The 14,400-nt window shown below is 53.1% G+C and overlaps 1 protein-coding gene across 1 annotated transcript in view; it reads left to right on the top strand.

Annotated features, from left to right (window-relative positions):
* The window catches only part of MVP (major vault protein), a 29,327-nt gene extending 17,505 nt beyond the window's left edge, over positions 1 to 11,822 (top strand). The window contains exons 7-15 of the mRNA XM_017881387.1: positions 600 to 836; positions 4,115 to 4,396; positions 5,531 to 5,775; positions 5,850 to 6,047; positions 7,974 to 8,360; positions 9,361 to 9,477; positions 9,659 to 9,785; positions 10,984 to 11,172; positions 11,550 to 11,822. Coding sequence (XP_017736876.1) covers positions 600 to 836; positions 4,115 to 4,396; positions 5,531 to 5,775; positions 5,850 to 6,047; positions 7,974 to 8,360; positions 9,361 to 9,477; positions 9,659 to 9,785; positions 10,984 to 11,172; positions 11,550 to 11,777 — 2,010 coding nt within the window. The 3' untranslated portion in view covers positions 11,778 to 11,822. The remainder of the gene's footprint in view (positions 1 to 599; positions 837 to 4,114; positions 4,397 to 5,530; positions 5,776 to 5,849; positions 6,048 to 7,973; positions 8,361 to 9,360; positions 9,478 to 9,658; positions 9,786 to 10,983; positions 11,173 to 11,549) is intronic.
* The last annotated feature ends 2,578 nt before the right edge of the window (positions 11,823 to 14,400 follow it).

Here is a 14,400-nt window from a genome sequence, read left to right as displayed (position 1 = left end):
AAAAAAAAAAAAAAAAAATTAGCTGGGTGTAGTGGAGCAGGCCTGTAGTCCCAGTTACTCCAGAGGCTGAGGCAGGAGAATCGCTTGAACCCCAGAGGCAGAGGTTGCAGTGAGCCATGATCATGCCACTGCACTCCAGCCTGGGCAACAGAGCAAGACCCTGTCTCAAAAAAAACAAAGTCAGCCGGGCACGGTGGCTCACGCCTGTAATCCCAGCACTTTGGGAGGCTGAGGCAGGAGGATCACCTGAGGTCAGGAGTTGGAGACAAGTCTGGTCAACATGGTGAAACCCCATCTCTACTAAAATTACAAAAATTAGCTGGGTGTGGTGTCATGTGCCTGTAATCTCAGCTGCTCAGGAGGCTGAGGCAGGAGAATCGCTTGAACCCAGGAGGTGGAAGTTGCAGTGAGCTGATATCGCACCATTGCACTCCAGCCTGGGCAACAAGAGCGAGATTCCGACTAAAAAAAAATCCCTGGATTGGTAGAAATTGTCCCTGAGACCTGGGAGCATTGGGAGAGTTTGGTGGCGAATCTGGCTCGCAGATCCCCTGAAGTTGGAGGCAGGTCACTCAAATACCCAACACCTTGCTCTGCAGACAGCCCTGCACCTCCGGGCTCGGCGGAACTTCCGGGACTTCCGGGGAGTGTCCCGCCGCACTGGGGAGGAGTGGCTGGTGACGGTGCAGGACACGGAGGCTCATGTGCCAGATGTCCACGAGGAGGTGCTAGGGGTTGTGCCCATCACCACCCTGGGCCCCCACAACTACTGTGTGATTCTCGACCCTGTCGGACCGGATGGCAAGAATCAGCTGGGGCAGAAGCGTGTGGTCAAGGTGAGGTCCCTACACCCCCCACAGAGGACTGCCCTGGGAGATGTATGCCCTCTAGTGGCACGAGGCCCTCTGCCCTCTCTCCCTTCTCTCCTCCAGAGGCACGTTCTGGGAACACCTTCTGTGCCTTTACACGCTTAGTTCTTACACGCCTGAGACACTGGCCCATTTGGTTCCTGGCAGCCTCTAACCCCTCAGACCTGAAGTTAATTCCCCTTCTGGGAAGGTCTCCTGGCTACCCTCTGCCTGAGACTCTGAAACTCTCTGATACAGTCATGTGCCACTTAATGATGGGGATACAGTCTGAGAAATGGTCCTTAGATAATTTTGTCTTTGTGCAAAAGAGTCCACTTATGCAAACCTAGATGGCACAGCCTACTATCACCTAAGCTAGATGGTGTAGCCTGCCCCTAGGCCGCCAACCTGTGCAGCATGTGACTGTCCTGAATACTGCCGGTAGCTGAACACAATGGTAAGTACTTATGTATCTAGCCATAGAAAAGGTAAGGTAAAAACACAGTATGAAAGCTTCATTATCGGCCAGCAAGTGGCTCATGCCTGTAATCCCAGCACTTTGGAAGGCCAAGGCAGGTGGATCACTTGGGGTCAAGAGTTCAAGATCAGCCTGGTCAACGTGGGGAAACCCTGTTTCTACTAAAAATACAAAAATTAGCCGGGTGTGGTTGTGGGTACCTGTAATTCCAGTTACTTGGGAGGCTAAGGCACAAGAATCGCTTGAACCCCGGAGATCAAGCCTGCAGTGAGCCGAGATCGTGCCACTGCACTCCAGCCTGGGCGACAGAGTGAGATTATCTCAAAAAAAAAAAGAGCTCCATTATAATCTTACAGGACCACCATGTGCAGTCTGTAGTGGACTGAACTATCACGCAGTGACTATACTTCACATCTTTTATATTCTGGTGTGCACTTTGCTTTGTCATCTTTCGTAAAACAAACCTCTTGGTTTACCCTCTCCCACCCGCTACCTCATCCCCTCTCTGAACTATATGTGGGAATACCAGCAGTTGCCAAACTCATTCTGTAAAGGGGGCTGGATGGTAGATATTCCGGGCTCCGTGAGTCATCGTTTCTGTGGAAGTTCTTCAACTCTGCTGTTATGTCAGGAAAGCAGCATGGGCAGTACGTAAACAAGTGAGTACTGCCATGTTTCTGGAATATTTTATTTGCAAAAACAGGAGGCAGAAAAAGTAGAAATAGGCCAGGCATGGTGGCTCACACTTGTAATCCCAGCACTTTGCGAGTCCAATGCAGGTGGATCACTTGAGATCAGGAATTGGAAACCATCTTGGCCAACATGGCGAAACCCCTTCTGTACTAAAAATACAAAAAACAATTAGCTGGGCATGGTGTCAGGCACCTGTAAACCCAGCTTCTCTGGAGGCTGAGGCAGGAGAATCGCTTGAACCGAGGAGGCGGAGGTTGCAGTGAGCCGAGATAGCACCACTGCCCTCCAGCCTGGGTGACAGAGAAAGACTGTCTCAAAAAAAAAAAAAAGTAGAAATAACCCAAATGTATGTATTTAATGAATGGATAAAAAATTGTAGCATATTCATACAATGGAATATCATTTAGCCATAAGAAAGAAATGGCAGGCCAGGCGTAGCAGCTCGTGACTATAATCCCAGTGCTTTAGGAGGCCGATGTGGGAGGATTGCTTGAAGCCAGGAGTTCGAGACCAGCCTGGGTAACATAGTGAGACCCCATTTTTACAAAAACTTTAAAAAATTGGCGAGGCATGGTGGCACACCTGTAGTCCCAGGTACTTGGGAGGCTAAAGTGGGAAAATCACTTGATCCCAGGAAGTGGAGGCTATAGTGAGCTAGGACTGTGCCACTGTACTCCAGCCTGAGGCAATAGAATGAGATCCTGTCTCTGGGCGGGGTGGGGGGAGAAAGAAATGACATACTTATAGGTGATACAACATGGATAAAATTGAAAACGTTATGCTAAGTGAAAGAAGCTGGCCGGACGCGGTGGTTCACGCCTGTAATCCTAACACTTTAGGAGGCTGAGGAGGGCACATCACCTGAGGTCAGGAGTTCAAGACCAGCCTGGCCAACATGGTGAAACACCATCTCTGCTAAAACACAAAAATTAGCTAGGCGTGATGGCGGGTGCCTGTAATCCCAGCTACTGCTCAGGAGGCTGAGAGGGGAGGATCCCTTGAACCCGGGAGACAGTAGTTGCAGTGAGTCAAGATCCCACCACTGCACTCCAGCCTGGGCTGCTGAGCGAGACTCCATCTCAAAAAAAAAAAAAAAAAAAAAAAAAAAAAAATAGACATCAATAGGGGCCACTTAATTGCATGTTCCATTTAGTAGTGAAAATGTCCAGAATAGGTAAACACTAAAATAGACTAGTTGCAATGGGTGGGTGTGGGTGGGGAAGGTAGGAATAACTTTAGGTACAGGATTTCTTTTCAGGGTGATGATGAAAATATCTAGACTTAACATAGTAGTGATGTGTTGGACAACTCTGAGTATACTAAAACAACTGAATTGTGAATTGTATACTCTAGATGGGAAAATTTCATATGTGGATTATATCTCAATAAAATTTTTTTTAAAAAGGCAGTGCTGGGCATGGTGGCCCACGTCTATAATCCCAGCACTTTGGGAAGTTGAGGTGGGCAGATCACTTGAGTCCAGGACTTTGAGACCAGCCTAGGCAACATGGCAAAACCCCATCATCTACGAAGCACACAAAAATTAGCCGGGTGTGGTGACGCGCATCTGTAGTCCCAGCTCCTTGGGAGGCTGTGCTGGGAGGATTGCTCGAGCCTGGAAGGTTGAGGCTGCAGAGAGCTGAGATCATGCCACTGCACTCCAGCCTGGCCAACAGAGCAAGACTGTCTCAAAAAAAAAAACAAAAAAACAAAAAAAAAAAACAGGCAGAATCCAGATTTGGCCTGAAAATCAGAGTTTGTTGAGCCCTAGGTTACACCATCTCTAGAAAACAAAGCCTGGGAGAAAGAAGAAAAAACAGGTTGTTTTTTTAATGGTTTAGCTTGCGTGGATCCAGGTTCTGACAGTTTATGGAATCTTTCAAGGACACGTTTGAGCAGATGAGATTCGGCAGACGTTTGTGTAGAGCCTCACAGTCCAGACAGTGCCTCACTGCATTATGATGTGGGGGTGGTGGCGGGCTTCTGGGGCTCCTGTCCTCCACACAGGCCTGAGGCAGCACGGGGCTGGGGAGGTGCCATCGGAGGCACCCGCAACCCTAAAGGCACTGCCCCTAACCGCACGTCTCCCCACTAGGGAGAGAAGTCTTTTTTCCTCCAGCCGGGAGAGCAGCTGGAACAAGGCATCCAGGATGTGTACGTGCTGTCGGAGCAGCAAGGGCTGCTGCTGAGGGCCCTGCAGCCCCTGGAGGAGGGGGAGGATGAAGAGAAAGTCTCACACCAGGCTGGGGACCACTGGCTCATCCGTGGACCCCTGGAGTATGTGCCATCTGCCAAGGTGGAGGTGGTGGAGGAGCGCCAGGCCATCCCTCTAGATGAGAATGAGGGCATCTATGTGCAGGATGTCAAGACTGGAAAGGTAATGGCTGGGGGTGGGTGGTGGTGCTGCCACGTGGCCTTGGCCTTGGTGGTGGCTTTTTCTGGGTGTGTGGGAGAGGTGGGCAGGGACTTCAGCAGCATGGAGAGCCACATCAAGTTGGCTGTATGGTTGGGGGAAGGTACTATGTGGAGTGTTTGCCATCCTGCCTTAAATACCTCATTTGAAATGTTAGAACCAACCGGGTGCGGTGGCTCACGCCTGTAATCTCAGCACTTTGGGAGGCTGAGGCGGGTGAATCACCTGAGGGCAGGAGTTCGAGACTAGCCTGGCCAACATGGTGAAACCCTGTCTCTACTAAAAATACAAACATTAGCCAGGCGTGGTGGTGGTCCGAGTAGTCCCAGATACTTGAGAGGCTGAGCCAGGAGAACTGCTTGAGCTGGGAGGTAGAGGTTGCAGTGAGCCAAGATCACACCACTGCACTCCAGCCAGGGCGACAGAGTGAGACTCCATCTCAAAAAAAAAATTAGAACCTCTACTAAGAGGACAAGTGGGGGTTTAGGACAGGGACCCTGTCGCACAGCAGACCTGGTTCCCAGCATATAAAGGTCTGTTGGGGTGGCCAGGGAACAGGAAGGACCTCCTCCCTCATGCCCATATCCCAGTGGAATCTTTCATTTTTGCTGCTTCACCTAAAACCTTGACCTTGATTTGACCTCGGGCCACATCTCCAACCTTCTCTAAGAATCCAAGCTGGAAGTCCAGCTCGGAATCCTAGGGAGCATCCGTGTACATGACCTACTTCAACGTCCCTGGGGTGCCCTCCAAACTGCCCCATGAAGGAAGATTCTAGAAATAACATTGAGCACCTTCTCTGTGCCAAGAGCGTTTGAGCTAGACATGTGAGATGTCATTCACCCCTAGACCCTGCAAGGTAGCCACTGTCAAGTCCACTTGACAGAGGAGGAAACTGAAGCCCAAGGGATGAGGTAGTTAGCCCACGATGACAGGGCCAACAGATGGCAAACCCGGGCTGGTGCCTGGCCTCCCGGCAGAGAAGGTGTTTAACCTCGTGCCACGCCTTCTATGGACAGGCTGTGCTTCAGGACAGCTGGGCGGATCTTCCTCCCTTCCACCCTTACGGGCAGCGTCCCTCCCTGTCCTTGTCTCAAGGTACGCGCTGTGATTGGAAGCACCTACATGCTGACCCAGGACGAAGTCCTGTGGGAGAAGGAGCTGCCTCCCGGGGTGGAGGAGCTGCTGAACAAGGGGCAGGACCCTCTGGCAGACAGAGGTGAGAAGGACACCGCTAAGAGCCTCCAGCCCTTGGCGCCCCGGAACAAGACCCGCGTGGTCAGCTACCGCGTGCCCCACAACGCTGCTGTGCAGGTGTACGACTACCGAGAGAAGCGAGCCCGGTGAGCTCTGGCAGGGCAGGGTGTAGGGGGCGGCTCTCCACAGGTCTGACTCTGACTCCGGGCTGTCTCTGCAGCGTGGTCTTTGGGCCTGAGCTGGTGTCGCTGGGTCCTGAGGAGCAGTTCACGGTGTTGTCCCTCTCGGCTGGGCGGCCCAAGCGTCCCCATGCCCGCCGTGCGCTCTGCCTGCTGCTGGGGCCTGACTTCTTCACAGACGTCATCACCATTGAGACGGCGGATCATGCCAGGCTGCAACTGCAGCTGGCCTACAACTGGTAAAAACGGGGACAGGGCACGGGGGTGCACTCCTGGAAACCTAGCACTTTGGAAGGCTGAGGTGGGAGGATCGCTTGAGCCTAGGAGGTCCAGGCTGCAGTGAGCCATGATGGCCCCACTGTACTCCAGCCTGGGTGACAGAACAAGATCCTGTTTCTAAACAAACAAAAACAAACCAGGTAAGCAGTGGGTGATGGTTCCTGCTGGGTGCAGCCTAGGAACCCCAAGAAAAGGAGGTGCCTGCTCAAGTGCTGGGCTCCCCATGAGGGCAGGACACCTCATTCAGTGCCAAGGTCAAGAGGGAACCCAGGAGTTCACGCAAATCCAAGGAAGGCGTGGGCTCACCTCTTGGAGTCAGGACTCATGGATCCAGTAGCAGGACACTACCCCAGCTAAGCTCCCAGTGTGCATGCAGTCAAATGCTTAACTGCCAGGCTGTTAAAAGATGCATGGGACACAGCCGGCGGGAGTGGGCAGTGCGAGTGGGTAGCGAGAACACAAGCTCTGAAACTGACCACCCTGGCCTGCACCCCAGCCCTGCTGTTTGCAGCCTATGGACCTGGACAAGGGACAGGGTGCTTTCCTCAGTTTCCCTATCTGTAACATGAGGAAGACAGCATTACCTCCTTCACAAGGCCATTGAAAGGATGCAATGGGCGTTAGAACAGTGCCTATATTGGTCAGAGCTCAATAGCAGCTATTAGGATTGGGTGAGATAAGTCATGTAACAGAAACAGTGTTCATGACCAGGCACGGTGGCTCACACCTGTGATCCCAGCACTTTGGGAGGCTGAGGCGGGAGGACTGCCAGGAGTTTGAGACCAGGCTGAGCAACATAGCAAGACTTTCTACAAAAAAATTTTATAAACTAGCTGGGCATGGTGGTACATGTCTGTAGACCCAACTACTTGGAAGGCTGAGTTGGGAGAATTGCCCGAGCCCAGGAATTTGAGGCTGCAGTGAGCTATGATTGTGCCTCCGCACTCCAGCCTGGACAACAGAGACCCACAGAGACCCTGTCTTGAAGGAAGGAAGGAAGAAGGAAAAAAGAAAAGTCGGGCATGGTGGCTTATGCCTATAATCCCAGCACTTTGGGAGACTGAGGCAGGCAGATCACTTGAGGTCAGGAGTTTGAGACCAGCCTGGCCAACATGTTGAATCCCTGTCTGTACTAAAAATACAAAAATTAGCCAGGAGTGGTTGTGGGCACCTGTAGTCCCAGCTTGTAGTTGCAGCTACTCAAGGGGCTGAGGCAGGAGAATCGTTTGAACCCAGGAGGCAGAGGTTACAGTGAACCCAGTTTGTGCCACTGCACTCCAGCCTGGGCGATGGAGTGAGATTCTGTTTCCAGAAAGAATGTTCAACACTCCCAAGCATGCCCCTCGCCTCTTAGCTTAGAGCAGTCAGTGCCCTGATGGCGGCAGACAGCTGCTGACATATTCCCAGGTACTATAGCATCATAGTTAAGAGCACAGGCCCCAGAAGCAGGTGCCTGGTTCAGTTTTCTGGCTTGTCACATGTTATATGGCAAGTCTTGGGCCAGCCACTTGACTTCTCTGGACCTCTACTTCCTCATCTGTAAAATGGGGGTGGTGATCATCGCCATCTCATAGGGTGGTCGAGCAGATTAAAGGAGAACATGTGTTAAGTTTTTAGGATTTTACCAGGCATATATTAGCACTCTCTATTGTGAGGGACCCTGCCCAGCCACACAGGGTGAGTGTTGAAGTTCTTCTCGGAGAGAGTTGCTGGCTGGGCATGATCACATGTGTAGTCCCAGCACTTTGGGAGGCTGAGGTGGGAGGGTTGCCTGAGCCCAGGAGTTCAAGACCAGCCTGGGTAACATGGCAAGACCTTGTCTCTTCTAAAAAAGAGAGATTCCTGGGTGAAAGCAGCTTCCCCATTCTGGGCCTGTTTGTTCACAGGCACTTTGAGGTGAATGATCGGAAGGACCCCCAAGAGATGGCCAAGCTCTTTTCAGTGCCAGACTTTGTAGGTGATGCCTGCAAGGCCATCGCATCCCGGGTGCGGGGGGCCGTGGCCTCTGTCACTTTCGATGACTTCCATAAGAACTCAGCCCGCATCATTCGCACTGCCGTCTTTGGCTTTGAGACCTCAGAAGCCAAGGGCCCTGACGGCATGGCCCTGCCCAGGCCCCGGGACCGGGCTGTCTTCCCCCAAAACGGGCTGGTGGTCAGCAGTGTGGACGTGCAGTCAGTGGAGCCTGTGGATCAGCGAACCCGGGACGCCCTGCAACGCAGCGTCCAGCTGGCCATCGAGATCACCACCAACTCCCAGGAAGCAGCAGCCAAGTGAGTGAGGCTGGGAGCTCGGCTGCCCATAATGCCCATGGCAGGCCACTGCTGGGACCTGGATAACCTGGCATCCCCTATGGACTGCCTTCTGCCATCTCTACCCCCAAGGATCTATTCTCTACCCGACAGATCTGGTGACCCACTTAAAATGTGAATCAGGCTGGGCGCGGTGGCCCATGCCTGTAATCACAGCACTGTGAAAGGCTGAGGCAGGAAGATCACTTGAAGCCAGGAGTTTGAGGCTGCAGTGAGCCATGATTGCGCCACTGCACTCCAGCCTGAGCAACAGGCCTGGGAGACTGACCCTGTCTCAAAAAAAAAAAAAAAAAAAAGCACGTATCAGATGCGATTCCTGCAGCCTCTCATCTTGCATGTGATAAAACCCAAACTCTGTCCTGCAGGTCCAGCCGACCTCCCCCAATTTGCCTTCTAGCCTCCCCCTTCCATGTTCCTTGCCCCCAGAACTTGTTCCAGCTGACATGTTCCAGCCCCACTGGCTTCCTCTGCTCCTTCAATGCACAGCTTGGACCCACCTGAAGGCCTTTTGCAATGGCTGTTCCTGCTGCCCAGAAAGCTTCCCCCCACCGGCCCCCAGGCTCCCTTCCAGGCAGGCTCCTCCTAGTTTCAGCCCAAAGATCCCCTCCTTGGGGAACCGTTTCCTTTCTCTCACAGCTGAATAGCAACCTCTTTGCCTGGTCTCTCCCACTTTACTACCTTCAAGATACTTGTCACTGTCTGAAATCCTCCTTGTGTACTTGTTTTTTCCCCCACTCAAGTGGCGTGAAAGCAGGGACTACGGTCATGCCTGCATTTGTCGGGCCTAGAATGACACTGGCTTGTGACACATATACCATTCTGGGTTGAGTTGCGTATCAGGTGCCTTCTAGGGGCCGGGGTCTGTCCCGGGCACCGGTTTCGTTGGTGGTCTCTGCCCTTGGTGCTCCTGTTCCTGCTCCAGCCCAATGCCAGCCTCTCACCTGCACTCCGTCTCCTCCAGGCACGAGGCTCAGAGACTGGAGCAGGAAGCCCGCGGCCGGCTTGAGCGGCAGAAGATCCTGGACCAGTCAGAAGCTGAGAAAGCTCGCAAGGAACTCTTGGAGCTGGAGGCTCTGAGGTGGGTTGAAAACTAGAGGAGGAGACTGGCAGCAGCTGAGGGTCTTGGGACGGCAGCCGGTGGGGGCAGCAGGCCAGGGTGAGGGGGTGTGGATGAGACAGTGCACGGCTACAGCATAAGTCAAGGCCATGAGGGGACTGGGCTGTCTCCCGGGTCTTACCTGACTCTGCCTTCTCTCCAGCATGGCCGTGGAGAGCACTGGGACTGCCAAGGCGGAGGCCGAGTCCCGTGCAGAGGCAGCCCGGATTGAGGGAGAAGGGTCTGTGCTGCAGGCCAAGCTGAAAGCACAGGCCTTGGCCATCGAGACAGTGAGTAGGAGGAGGCATCAAGAAGGGGGTGGCCTTGAGACCTGGAAAAGACCCATTGCCTACAGTCCCTGAGACTGTATAGGACACCAGGTCCCCCAGCATCCCATGCAAGTATTTGTATTTGACAAAGTCCATTGCCTTGTAGGATTCGTTGACTCCATTGCTGGAAGGTAAGGATTAGAACACCCATTTTGCAGCTGGGCGCTCATGCACTGTCCACCTTGGCACAAGCGCTGTGTGTGCTTCACACGCATGATCTTATTTAATGCTCAAAATCCCATTAAGAGGCCGGGTGCTCACGCCTGTAATTCCAGCACTTTGGGAGGCCAAGGTGGATGGATCACCTAAGGTTAGGAGTTCAAGACCAGCCTGGCCAATATGGTGAAACCCCATCTCTACTAAAAATACAAAAAATTAGCTGGGTGTGGTGGCATGCGCCTGTAATCCCAGCTACTCAGTAGTCTGAGGCAGGAGAATCACTTGAACCCAGGAGGTGGAGGCTGCATATTGCTAACGTTGTGCCACTACACTCCAGCCTGGGCAACAAGAGCAAAACTCCACCTCAAAAATAAGTAAATAAAAATAAATGTAAAAAGAGACCCAGGCCGGGCATGGTGGCTCAAGCCTGTAATCCCAGCACTTTAGGAGTCCGAGATGGGCAGATCACGAGGTCAGGAGATCGAGACCATCCTGGCTAACACGGTGAAACCCCGTCTCTACTAAAAAAAATACAAAAAACTAGCCGGGCGTGGTGGCGGGCGCCTGTAGTCCCAGCTACTCGGGAGGCTGAGGCAGGAGGATGGCGTGAACCCGGGAGGCGGAGTTTGCAGTGAGCTGAGATCCGGCCACTGCACTCCAACCTGGGTGACAGAGCGAGACTCCGTCTCAAAAAAAAAAAAAAAAGACCTAGTGTGGTGCCTCATGCCTGTAACCCCAGCACTTTGGAAAGCTGAGGTGGGAGGATCATTTGAAGTCAGGTCGAGACCAATTCAAGACCAGTCTGGGTAACATAGCAAGACCTCATCTCTACATAAAACAAAATTTAATTGGTTGGGTGTGGTGGCATGTGCCTGTAGTCCCAGCTACCCAGGAGGCTAAGGCAGGAGGATCCTTTGAGCCAGGAGTTGAAGGCTGCAGTGAGTCCTGATCTGCATTCCAGCCTGGGTCAAAAAATAATGCTGGATTTTTCCCCTTCCAGGAGGCTGAGCTCCAGCGGGTCCAGAAGGTCCGAGAGCTGGAACTGGTCTATGCTCGGGCCCAGCTGGAGCTGGAGGTGAGCAAGGCTCAGCAGCTGGCCGAGGTGGAGGTGAAGAAGTTCAAGCAGATGACAGAGGCCATAGGCCCCAGCACCATCAGGGACCTTGCTGTGGCTGGGCCTGAGATGCAGGTGAGAGTTGGGGAAGGCGTGTTGGTTTCAGGACCAACCTTGGAACCAGGAAGGCAGAGCCAAGGCAGAAAACACAACATCTGGAAAGACGGTGGGGAAGGGAGGGGTGAGTGACCTGTCCCTGCATCACAGGTCATTCACGCGGTGTCACGCTGCATCAACGTCAGGCACTTTACTAGACCCAGCAGTGAGCCAGAGCTTGGAGGAGACAGGAAATGGATGGGACAGCAGTCTGTGACAAGCGTTTCCAAGGCAGTCAAGCAGGGTGGTCAAATGCAGGGGAGGTGACCCTTCAAATCAGCTGACTTAAGGAGGGTCACTTTGAAGTGGCCAGGGTTTGACACCCATCTAAACTTCCTCTTGTTCTCGCCTTCCAGGTAAAACTGCTCCAGTCCCTGGGCCTGAAATCAACCCTCATCACCGATGGCTCCACTCCCATCAACCTCTTCAGCACAGCCTTTGGGCTGCTGGGGATGGGGCCCGAGGGTCAGCCCCTGGGCAGAAGGGTGGCCAGTGGGCCCAGCCCCAGGGAGGGGATGTCCCCCCAGTCTGCTCAGGCCCCTCAAGCTCCTGGAGACAACCACGTGGTGCCTGTACTGCGCTAACCCCTGATTAATACAATGGAAGTTTCTGGGCATTTAAAATTTCAACGCTTTTCTCTTGTCTGACATTGGTTGGGGTCACCAGAGAGCTTAATGGTGGGGAGGGGAGGTGCTCCTGACATCTTTTTGTTTTTCGAGATGGAGTCTTGCTCTGTCACCCAGGCTGGAGTGCAATGGCGCCATCTCTTTTCACTGCAACCTCCGCCTCCCAGGTTCAAGTGATTCTCCTGCCTCAGCCTCCTGAGTAGCTGGGATTACAGGCACGTGCCACCACGCCCAGCTAATTTTGTACTTTTTAGTAGAGACGGGGTTTCACCATGTTGGCCAGGCTGGTCTCGGACTCCCAACCTCAGGCGATCTACGTGCCTTGGCCTCCCAAAGTGCTGGGATTACAGGTGTGAGCCACCATGCCCGGCCAACATCTTTAGATAGTTACAGGAAACTGTTCTCCATAAAGGGGAGAAAACCCCAAGGCAGGGGGAGGATGAGCTGGAAGTCACCCAGTAGGAATGCGGCCCCAAAGCCTTGTGCACGGAGTGGCTGCCGGCTTCCTAGAGCCCAGATAGGCGCGGTGATGTCACGGGTGGGGCCATGGGGCCCACAATGGCCACATCTCACCACCGGTTCTCCAGGAGCCCAGCTGCGCGGTAGCTCTCAGCCTCTAACCCTTCAGCTGTGGCAGATGCAGCCCAGCTTCCCATCGGGGAGGCGCTCTCCGGCGCCACCTGCTGGTAGTGCCCGCAGCGCCATCGGACGTGCCAGGCTTGCACCTGGTGCTGTGCACTTGTCCCTTCCCAGGTCGGGGTGTCAGGTTGGGGAGGAGGACCCTGCCTAGGGCAGTAGAAATTGGGCATCTCCTTGAGCTTCTGGTCTGGGCTCTTTGGGAGCACTGAAGGGGGGGGTGCCCTTATCCTACTCTCTCCCCGACAACCAGTAAGGGGTCCTCATTTGAAAGAAGGATCCAGGTGCAGTCAGCTTGGGTGCACCAGCCCTTTAGGGCCAGGTAGAGTTGTAGGTGGCAGGCCCGCCCCGTCTCTGCCGAGGAAGTAAAAAGATTCTAGGGACCCAGTGCAGGAGCTTAGGCCTGTAACCCCAGCACCTTGGGAGGCCAAGGAACAAGGATCACTTGAGACTAGGAGTTCAAGACCAGCCTGGGCAACATAGCAAGACCCCCATCTCTATAAAAAAAAAAAAAAAGCCAGATTTTGTGGCATGCATCTGTGTTCCCAGCTACTTGGGAGGCTAAGATGAGAGGATTGCGTGAGCCCAGAAGTTGGAGGCCATAGTGAGCTATGATCATACCACTGCGCTCCAGCCTGGGTGACAGAGGGATACCCTGTCTCTATAAAAAAAAAAAAAACCCTAAAAGACTCCCTAACTCCCTCATCTTCCCCTTCCTGTAATATTTAGTGGAAAAAGCCCTATCCCCACTGAAATCACCTCCCTCCCTCTCTGCCCTGCCCCTGACCAGCTGCACGTTGCTGGAGGAGGAACACCCCACGGAGCTGACTGATCTTATTTTAAGCTCATGGGAACAAATATTGAGGGAGGTGCAGCTCCTCTGACTGTGCTGCTCTGTCTTGTGTGCGATCCGCTTCGAGACAACCATTCACACCACCTCTCCTCTCAGCCACCTACACCCCCTGCCCACTTTCTCTCACCTCTTTGAGAAAATAGAAGCAAATTGGGTAGGAAGGCCCTTTCCAGCAACAAACCTAACAAACTGCTGGCATCTGTACTCTGTCCTCCCTCCTGTTCCCACACTGGGTTCCTCTCCTTGGGCTCTAGGAGGGAGGGCTGCATTCCTTCCCTGATTGCCGTCCTCTCCTGTGCTGTCAATTTTTTTTTCTTTTTTTTTGAGACTGAGTCTCGCTCTGTCAACCAGGTTGGAGTGCAGTGGCGTGATCTCAGCTCACTGCAACCTCTGCCTGGTGGATTCAAGTGATTCTCCTGCCTCAGCCTCCCGAGTTGCTGGGACGACAGTCATGCACCACCATGCCCTGCTAATTTTTGTATTTTTCATAGACATGAGGTTTTGCCATGTTGTCCAGACTGGTCATGAACTCCTGATCTCAAGTGATCCACCTGCCTCGGCCTCCCAAAGGGCTGGGATAACAGGTGTGAGCCACTGCACCCAGCTGATATGCCAACAATTTCTTCTCTCCTGCATCATCGTCATCAGGATATAGACATGTCTACTCTGTCCATATAAAACAACTCCCTTAACCCTATGAGCCCCTCTACCTCCCACCTCTCCTTTATCCATCACAGCTAAATTTTTCCAGAGTTCTCTGTGGTCTCACTTTACATTTCTCATCTCTCATCTCTTCAAACCACTCCAGATAGGGCCAGGCTTGGTGGCTCCCAGCACTTTGGGAGGTCAAGGCGGGTAGATCACCTGAGGTCGGGAGTTTAAGACAAGCCTGCCCAACATGGTGAAACCCTGTCTCTACTAAAAATACAAAAATTAGCCAGGTGTGGTGGTGGGTGCCTGTAATCCCAGCTACTTGGCAGTCTGATGGAGGAGAATCGCTTGAACCCAGGAGGCGGAGGTTGTAGTGAGCGAGATTGCGCCATTGTACTCCAGCCTGGGCAACAAAAGCAAAACTCCAACTCAAAAAAAAAA

This window comes from Rhinopithecus bieti, unplaced genomic scaffold (genome assembly GCF_001698545.2).
Source record: "Rhinopithecus bieti isolate Rb0 unplaced genomic scaffold, ASM169854v2 scaffold_13243, whole genome shotgun sequence".
Taxonomy (NCBI): domain Eukaryota; kingdom Metazoa; phylum Chordata; class Mammalia; order Primates; family Cercopithecidae; genus Rhinopithecus; species Rhinopithecus bieti.
The sequence above is the reverse complement of the archived record's forward strand: the minus strand, read 5'-3'. Positions and strand labels throughout refer to the sequence as shown.